We start from the raw sequence: 10,384 nt of genomic DNA, 5'->3' as shown, positions 1-10,384 counted from the left end.
CTCCCAAGGATGAACCAGACTTGTTGAGGTCTACAATTCTTTTTCTGAGGTCTTGGCTGATTTCTTTTGATTTTCCCATGATGTCAAGCAAAGAGGCACTGAGTTTGAAGGTAGGCCTTGAAATACATCCACAGGTACACCTCCAATTTACTCAAATGATGTCAACTATCAGAAGCTTTTAAGGCCATTGCATCATTTTCAGGATTTTTCCAAGCTGTTTAAAGGCACAGTCAACTTAGTGTATGTAAACTTCTGACCCACTGGAATTGTGATACAGTGAATTATAAGTGAAATAATCTGTCTGTAAACAATTGTTGGAAAAATTACTTGTGTCATGCACAGAGTAGATGTCCTAACCAACTTGCCAAAACTATAGTTTGTTAACAAGAAATGTGTGGAGTGGTTGAAAAACAAGTTTTAATGACTCCAACCTAAGTGTATGTAAACTTCCGACTTCAACTGTATATCATATCATTGCAATGATCCCTCTGTATTTCATGCTAGCTATTGACATTTCTCTAGTCTGGAATATATTCATCTGTACTTCCTATATAACATCCCCTTATAGTAACTATGTTCCTGGGCTGATTACACAGACAGACTGGGGCTGATCTACATCTTAGCTAGCAGGTTACTGATCAGCCTGTGTAGGTCCTGAGTACGCATGTGTGTGGTCTCCAGTACCTCATCATGGTTGGCCTTCTCCAGGCTATTGTAGCTCTGTGACCACCTTGTTGGTGATGAGAGACAGGCCAAAGACACGGAGACCACAGTGACGGGCCACCACCACCTCAGGGACTGTACTCATACCTACAGAGCACAGAGAGGGTGAGAGAAGACAAGCATTGAGTTTGGTCATTTTCAACCTGACACTCGTACATTTTCTGTAGAAGAAATGGACATGGCTATTGAGAGACTTGAAGGCCATGGTAAAAACCCAATGACCCATACTTACCCACAGCATCTGCGCCTAGTTTCTGGAGAGCTCTGCACTCTGCGATGGTCTCAAAGGTGGGACCTGCCAGCATGCAGTACACACCTTGCTGGATGAAGGAGGAACAGCCCTGCTCCTCAGCAGTCTCTTTGGCCAGACTAGAAAGGTCTTTGTCATAGGCGTCCGACATGCAGGGAAAACGGACTCCAAACCTGAAACGATACATAAAGTCCTGTGTCATATCAGAGGCTCTCCATGTCAGGTAAAGGACAAAGTACAATCCAAGGACTCCACAAGGGTAAGACCCATGCCCTTTACTGTAATAAAATGCCAGTAATCAGGCTCCATATATGGGAAAATGTGGGAGGAGACCTCTGGGGAGCCTTTTCCACAGCAGAAAGAGAAGCCCATCCTCTTCAGACAGAGGGAGCATGCAACGGAACCCTTCCAAAGATCAAAAGACTGCTATTCTAACCTTTCATCGTTGTGACCACACAGTGGGTTCTGGCCTGCATAGCCAGGCATGTTGATGTGATCCTTGATCAGCATGATGTCACCCACTTTAAAGTTGGGGTTCAGCCCCCCAACAGCATTGGTAATGATCAAGGTCTCCACCCCCAGCAGGAAGAACACTCGGCCCGGGTACGTCACCTGGAGAGAAAGAGGAACTAGAGATAAGGTATCACTCAGTGCTGACATTTTTCAACAGAAAAACTGCACTGTTGTCATTATTACTAGGTGACTAGACTATAATCATTATAGAGGGTGGAATAATTTTAACAAAATAAAGTCAAATTAAACATTTATGGTCTTAAAAACCTCTTGAAGATCGGACCCTTTCTTTCAATTTTCACCTAAAATGACATACCCAAATCTAACTGCCTGTAGCTCAGGACCAAATGCAAGGATATGCATATTCTTGATACCATTTTAAAGGAAACACTTTGATGTTTGTGGAAATGTGAAATTAATGTAATTGAACATAACACATTAGATCTGGTAAAAGATGTGGCCTTTCTCTTGAAATGCAAGAGAAAGGCCACAATGTATTATTGCAGTTTAGGTGCAATTAGATTCTGGCCACTAGATGGCAGCAGTGTAAAGTTTTAGACTGATCCAATGAACCATTGCATTTCTGTTAAAAATTTTGTTTCATGACTGCCCAAATGTGCCTACTTGGTTTATTAATAACTTTTCATGCTCAGAATTGTGCACTCCCCTCAAACAATAGCATGGTGTTCTTTCACTGTAATAGCTACTGTTTGAGGACAATACAGTGCCACCGACACGGCCCGCTACCAAAACCTGTGGGCTCTCCTTCACCGCAGCCAACGTGAGTAAAACATTTAAACTTGTTAACCCTCGCAAGGCTGCCGGCCCAGACGGCATCCCTAGCCGCGTCCTCAGAGCATGTGTAGACCAGCTGGCTGGTGTGTTTACGGACATATTCAATCAATCCCTATCCCAGTCTGCTGTTCCCACATGCTTCAAGAGGGCCACCATTGTTCCTGTTCCCAAGAAAGATAAGGTAACTGAGCTAAACGACTATCGCCCCGTAGCACTCACTTCCGTCATCATGAAGTGCTCTGAGAGACTAGTCAACAAGACGGCCTACAGGGAGGAGGTGAGGGCCCTCGCAGTGTGGTGTCAGGAAAATAACCTCACACTGAACGTCAACAAAACAAAGGAGATGATCGTGGACTTCAGGAAACAGCAGAGGGAGCACCCCCCTATCCACATCGACGGGACAGTAGTGGAGAAGATGGAAAGTTTTAAGTTCCTTAGCGTACACATCACGGACAAACTGAAATGGTCCACCCACACAGACAGTGTGGTGAAGAAGGCGCAACAGCGCCTCTTCAACCTCAGGAGGCTGAAGAAATTTGGATTGTCACGCAAAACCCTGACAAACTTTTACAGATGCACAATCGAGAGCATCCTGTCGGGCTGTATCACCACCTGGTACGGCAACTGCTCCGCCCACAACCAAAGGCTCTCCAGAAGGTAGTGAGGTCTGCACAACGCATCACCGGGGGCAAACTACCTGCCCTCCAGGACACCTACACCACCCGATGTCACAGGAAGGCCAAAAAGATCATCAAGGACAACAACCACCCGAGCCACTGCCTGTTCACCCCGTTAACATCCAGAAGGCGAGGTCAGTACAGGTGCATCAAAGCTGGGACCGAGAGACTGAAAAACAGCTTCTATCTCAAGGCCATCAGACTGTTAAACAGCCATCACTGACATTGAGTGGCTGCTGCCAACATACTGACTCAAATCTCTAGCCACTTAGTAAATAAAACATGGATGTAATAAATGTATCACTAGTCACTTTAAACAATACCACTTTATATAATGTTTACATACCCTACATTACTCATCTCATATGTATATACCCTACTCTATAGCATCTACTGCATCTTGCCTATACCGTTCGGCCATCGCTCATCCATATATTTATATGTACATATTCTTATTCATTCCTTTACACTTGTGTGTATAATCATCCCCAGCTTACAATTGGCTCATTCATCCCCCTCCTCTCCCCTGTAACTATTCCCCAGGTCGTTGCTGTAAATGACAATGTGTTCTCAGTCAACTTACCTGGTAAAATAACGGTAAAATAAATAAATAAATAAATAAGGTAGTTGTTGTGAAATTGTTAGATCACTTGTTAGATATTACCGCATGGTCGGAACTAGAAGCGCAAGCATTTCGCTACACTTGCATTAACATCTGCTAACCATGTGTATGTGACCAATACAATTTGATTTGATTTGTAAATTGGACAGTGCAGTTAGATTATTGGACAGTGCAGTTAGATTAACAAGAATTTAAGCTTTCTGCCAATATCAGATATGTCTACGTCCTGGGAAATGTTCTTGTTACTTACAACCTCATGCTAATGGCATTAGCCTACGTTAGCTCAACTGTCCCGTGGACGGGACAAAGATCCTGAAGAAGTTTTAATGTCCTAGTCTTAGGTCTCTCTTTATGTAGTGTTGTGTTGTCTCTCTTGTTGTCTTAGGTCTCTCTTTATGTAGTGTTGTGTTGTCTCTCTTGTTGTCTTAGGTCTCTCTTTATGTTGTGTTGTCTCTCTTGTTGTCTTAGGTCTCTCTTTATGTAGTGTTGTGTTGTCTCTCTTGTTGTCTTAGGTCTCTCTTTATGTAGTGTTGTGTTGTCTCTCTTGTTGTCTTAGGTCTCTCTTTATGTTGTGTTGTGTTGTCTCTCTTGTTGTCTTAGGTCTCTCTTTATGTTGTGTTGTCTCTCTTGTTGTCTTAGGTCTCTCTTTATGTTGTGTTGTCTCTCTTGTTGTCTTAGGTCTCTCTTTATGTTGTGTTGTGTTGTCTCTCTTGTTGTCTTAAGTCTCTCTTTATGTAGTGTTGTGTTGTCTCTCTTGTTGTCTTAAGTCTCTCTTTATGTTGTGTTGTGTTGTCTCTCTTGTTGTCTTAGGTCTCTCTTTATGTTGTGTTGTCTCTCTTGTTGTCTTAGGTCTCTCTTTATGTTGTGTTGTCTCTCTTGTTGTCTTAGGTCTCTCTTTATGTAGTGTTGTGTTGTCTCTCTTGTTGTCTTAGGTCTCTCTTTATGTTGTGTTGTCTCTCTTGTTGTCTTAAGTCTCTCTTTATGTAGTGTTGTGTTGTCTCTCTTGTCGTGATGTGTGTTTTGTCCTATATTTTAATTAAAATTATTTTTATTTTTAATCCCAGCCCCCATCCCTGCAGGAGGCCTTTTGCCTTTTGGTAGGCCGTCATTGTAAATAAGAATTTGTTCTCAACTGACTTGCCTAGTTAAATAAAGGTTCAATAGAAAATAGATAAAAAAATGCTTATAGTAGGTCAGGGTGCAGACAGATTGTGTTTTAAGAGGGTCCCAAGATTTAGACGTGAAAATTCAACTAACACTGTCAAAGGTTAACCCAAGTTGACTGCTATACTACTTTCATAGAGGTCAAAAGCTAACTGAAGACACTAACTGTGTTATTCTAACATAACGGGACTTCTTCATAAAAGTGCAAACTGCTGAAATATCATTGAGGACCTCACTACTCATTTGAAAGAATATAGTAGCTGTATTTAAAAAAAAATATCATCCCATAAGGTGTCAAGTTTATCATGGGATATACAAGCATTCCAATACACTTTTTCATTAAATATTAATCCAATGTAATGAGGATATGGCTCTGGTGGGTGGAAAGAGTGGACTCACCGTGGCAATGTCATAGCCCTCGTTGAAGTGGCCCTGCATACAGACACACTGCTTCCCCTGCAGCTCCCCAAATACCAGCTGACTGACATGTCCTTGTACAGCAGTGGTGCAACAAGAAAGACAGGAGGAGGATTTTAATAGAATTGCCGAATGTAAATATTTCAGTCAGGTCCCAAGGACAGGAAGCAGCAGCCACCATCGGGTGATGGTCTGGTTCTGGGTCACAGTGAAGGACTGGTGTTCTTACTTCAACTTTCAAAACATCTACATAAACATTTCTTATCTGACATTAAATGACTAAATACGTAAGTTATCAATGATCATTATAACTTCTATAGAGCTATTGAGCTGGATGATGTAATGATGCATGTACAAACTGAAGACAGCATGATGCTGTACAGTTTCAGGCGGTAGAGTGCAGGATAAGGATGGTGTCTGACCTGTGCTGTTGGGGAAGTGTGGGATGTCCTTGTAGGGAAACATATTCTTGTTGTCCAGCAGGTCAGCAAGACCACAGAGGCCAGAACCACAGACGATGGCTATTTTAGGCCTCTGCTCAGTGTGGGACAGCAACCAATCAGCTGTCTCCCTGTAATCTTCATATTTGTAACTGAGGGAAGAAACAGATAGTAAGTTCATGCTATTCAGTATAATGTTACAATCTAAATCATCAATGATCATCTGTGTTTCTGCAGAGATGGATTACTATACACCTTTCATCTGAACACAACCAATGGGAACATTTGTTTTTTGATTATGCAAAACCTGTCAATTACTGTCAAGTATCTTAGCAACTCCTTCAGCTACTAATAACAGAATCATAGACAAACACACCCCTTCACACCCCGGGCTCCCGTGTGGCACAGCGGTCTAAAGCACTGCATCTCAGTGTTTGAGGCGTCACTACAGACACCCTGGTATGAATCCAGGCTGTATCACAACCGTCCGTGATGGTGAGTCCCATAGGGCGGCGCACAATTGGCCCCACGTCGTCTGGGTTTGGCCGGTGTAGGCCGTCATTGTAAATAAGAATTTGTTCTTAACTGACTTGCCTAGTTAAATAAAGGTTCAATTTAAAAATAAATGAATCCGCTCTCTTGGTACTGAATGTGTGTGTGTGGGAGGGAGAGACAGAGGGAGAGAGAGAGAGAGAGAGTGGGAGAGCTTATCTAATTGAATTAAATTGAATACAACAAAATGTAATTAACTTCTACACATTTAAACTCTACAAGCATATCAAGTTGTATTGGCATTTGAGACATTATGGTTGTTGGCATACTCATCGGTTGGACATGGTGAATGATTGCAAGTCCTGTCATTAAAAAGTAGGCATAAACAGATTTTATAAGTGACCATAAATCCAATGAGATCACTTGGTCTGCAGGCCAATCTAACCAACATTAGTGGCATAGAAAGCAGTTTGTTCTGTTGTTTTTAAGAAAATAAAAAATATTCCTTAATGTTATTTTACTGTACAACAGATACTATTGTAAACCTGTGAAGTGGACTGCATGATTATATGAAACAGGACATACAGGTGGGAACTGGAAATGACTATGTCTTATTTACGTTTTGAACCAATCATACAGGTGGGAACTGGGAATTACTGTCTTATTTACGTTTTGAACCAATAATTCGCCACAGAATAAACAAAGTCCTGCCCAAAGTAAACAGTTCGTCTTCCTCAATTTTCTTTGGGGGGCAATAAAAGGTGTTCAATGTTAGCAATAAATCTCGTCACCATAAACGTTCATATCAGGCATGTTTAATTTGAAGCATTGAAGCTGTTTTTTATACTGGTAGTTTTCTGCTCGCTGTAGTAAATGGGGGGAGCTCACAGGACAGGAGGAGATGAGCCGCAGACGGATTGGCTGATTCCGTGAAAGCGCAGCGCTTCCATCACGGAGCTGTCCGTGGTGCTGCTGGCCACTGCCGGAACAGGACCCTCCATTCAGTACGGTCCACCGGGCCGCGCGACTGCACACTCCCTGAACCAGGCGCTCAATGAACACGCACAATGGCCACTCATTGTGTACTTACAACGCCGAGTCCCTTTCCTTTCAAATGAGCTGGCAAAAGTTGGGCTGCTTTCAATGCTTCAATCAAATCAAATCAAATGTTATTTGTCACATGCGCCGAATACAACAGGTGTAGACCTCACCGTGAAATGCTTACTTACAAGCCCTTAACCAACAATGCAGTTTTAAGAAAAATAAGAGTTGAGAAAATATTTACTAAATGAACTAAAGTAAAACAATAAAAATATAGAAGAGTAACAATAGCATTTTGCATAGGGTTTTCATGAAAAGTAAGCATGTCTCTTTAAGTGTTACCCAGGTCATCGTGTACCTACGTATTAGGATGTAGCCTAAACACAAATAATAGGGTGGAAAATAAGCTAAAATATTGTTCAATATTATTAACCTTATATTAGGAATCGAGATTTTCGATATGTAGGCCTATATCAGCAATTTGTATTGATTTCTATCAGATAAGTCAATTATACCAGAGAACCACGATAATCTCTTGCCATGAACATTTACAAATCTGCCCATTTCATGTAGCCCAATCCATTGCCACATTGTAGCCTATGAATGACTGACTGAAGCTGGAATATTGGAAGTCGAACCAGGGCCCGGTTTCCCAAAAGAATCTTAAGGCCAAGTTTGTCGTTAGGAACTTCTTATGAGCATCGTTAAATCTCCGAGATTTTTCTCCAAACCATCGTTATCAGGGACAGCAGTGGAGAAGGTGGAAAGTTTTAAGTTCCTCGGCGCACACATCACAGACAAACTGAAATGGTTCACCCACACAGACAGTGTGGTGAAGAAGGCGCAACAGCACCTCGTCAACCTCAGGAGGCTGAAGAAATTTGGATTGTCACGCAAAACCCTGACAAACTTTCACAGATGCACAATCGAGAGCATCCTGTCAGGATTTATCACAGCCTGGTACGGCAACTGCACAGCCCACAACCGTAAGGCTCTCCAGAGGGTAGTAAGGGCTGCACAACGCATCACCGTGGGCAAACTACCTGCCCTCCAGGACAACTACAGCACCCGATGTCACAGGAAGGCCAAAAAGATAATCAAGGACAATAACCACCCGAGCCACTGCCTGTTCACCCCGTTAACATCCAGATGGCGAGGTCAGTATAGGTGCATCAAAGCTGGGACCGAGAGACTGAAAAACAGCTTCTATCTCAAGGCCATCAGACTGTTAAACAGCCATCACTAACCACACTAATCACTGGACACTTTAATAAATGGATCACTAGTCACTTTAAATAATGCCACTTTAATAATGTCTACATATCTCACATTGCTCATATCACATATATATAATGTATTTTGTACCATCTACTGCACCTTGTCTATGCCGCTCAGCAATCGCTCATCCATATACTTATATGTACATATTTTCATTCACCACTTTAGATTTGTGTGTATTAGGTAGTTGTTGGGGAATTGTTAGTTTACTTCGTATATTTGTGTGTATTTGGTAGTTGTTGGGAATTGTTAGATTACTTGTTAGATATTACTGCACTCCACTGTTTTTTTCACCCTCCCGCTTCACTTTGTACACAGAAGATCTCCGCTAAACATAGAATATCATGGTTTATCCGTCTCTCTGTGACCGCTGATAACTTCAGGACAAAGTTAAATACAAGTAAGTACAAAGCTGCCAATGTCTTAACAATTGAAACAAACAAGCGACGCATACAAAGACAACCGGGATGAGCGCATTAAAATATAGCCTAAAAACAGTAGTCTATAGGCCTATTTAATTCATATTGAAATTTCATGTTCAATCAATTGATTTCTATTTTGCTACTTGTATGCTACTGTCTGTAATTTGTCTCAATACATATTTCATGATGTGTAGCCTAACATGTATGCAATGATGTGCTAAATTTGTGATTTAGTGCATTTGTTATTGGGTAAGCATTATAATAAGCCGCCTCAATATTTGCAGCCGTAGGTGGTAATATCTCTCTAGGAGCTGATCCGTCGTCAGTATTGTGAACTAATGTTAAGGAAATATTTGAATGGAGTAAACTGATCATAGAGCAGCGGGCCCTTTCTTTCGATCCTTCAGTATCGACACATGCTCCAACGACGACCGTTCTTTTTGCGTGGGAAACGCTTGACACATCTTCGGCTGTTGTAGGAGATATGCATCTCTAAAACACTCGTAGCCCTAAATTCCATCGCTATCGGGAAACTAGGCACAGAACATTCATGGGTTACTGTGCGCTTCCAACCCCTGACACAGACGAATTGATTAGCAGATAACCGTTGCTAAATTGTTATAGGCTCTACTGTAGCCTACCATGAGGACAACTGTTAAACCAGAGTGCTTTTCACCCCGATATAGGCTCCACCGATATGTTATCTTACCTGGATGGGTTCGAAGATGAAATGTTCATTGCTGTTTGTTCTTCAGCTACTGAGTTTAGCTACAAACGGTAATCGTAGGACGAGGTCGCGGTTGCGACGGACAGATGTGATGGGAGTGTGGCGTGGCAGAGGAGGAGTCGGTGGACTTGCGGTTCCTTTGACAGGGCTCGTTGTCCTATGCAACATTTCTAACAGACTGGGCCCGGTTTCTCAAAGCATCTTAGAGCCAAGTTCATCGTTAGAACCTTCGTAGGAACATCGACATCGTTACATTTCCGAGCTGTTTCACTAAACCTTCGTTAGTAAAGTTGCACTTGAAAACGCTCGTTATTTACAGACTGCCTCTCAGACCATTCGTAAAACATCTAAGTGCGTCGTTAGATTATTTTTTGCCCTTCCGCGTCAGTTTATACACAGAAGATCTATAAACATATAATCAAGCTGTTTATCTGTCTCTCTGGGACCACAGATAACTTGGGAACAAAGTTGACTTCAAATGCAAAGTCGGCAATGTCTTTGCAATTGAACAAGCAAAGGATAAATATATGCTTAAAATTAAAACCGAGATGACTGCATTAAACAATAAATAGTACTACAGCAGGCCTATAGGCTACATAGGCCTACAGTGAGGGGGAAAAGTATTTGATCCCCTGCTGAGTTTGTACGTTTGCCCACTGACAAAGTCTATAATTTTAATGGTAGGTTTATTTGAACAGTGAGAGACAGAATAACAACAAAAAAATCCAGAAAAACGCATGTCAAAAATGTTATAAATTGATTTGCATTTTAAAGAGGGAAATAAGTATTTGACCCCCTCTCAATCAGAAAGATTTCTGGCTCC

The 10,384-nt window shown here is 41.8% G+C and overlaps 1 protein-coding gene across 1 annotated transcript; it reads right to left on the bottom strand.

The window, feature by feature from the left end:
• Positions 1-395: 395 nt before the first annotated feature.
• On the bottom strand, positions 396-9,863 carry LOC106561105 (purine nucleoside phosphorylase). The gene is given in 7 exon segments (XM_014124754.2): positions 396-717; positions 719-810; positions 956-1,146; positions 1,410-1,585; positions 5,144-5,235; positions 5,584-5,753; positions 9,544-9,863. Coding segments are annotated over 7 exon segments (855 nt in total). The 5' UTR covers positions 9,573-9,863; the 3' UTR covers positions 396-612.
• Positions 9,864-10,384: the final 521 nt, after the last annotated feature.

Source organism: Salmo salar, chromosome ssa10, assembly GCF_905237065.1.
Source record: "Salmo salar chromosome ssa10, Ssal_v3.1, whole genome shotgun sequence".
NCBI lineage: Eukaryota > Metazoa > Chordata > Actinopteri > Salmoniformes > Salmonidae > Salmo > Salmo salar.
Note: the sequence above shows the minus strand (reverse complement) of the source record. Positions and strands in the feature narration are given on the sequence as shown.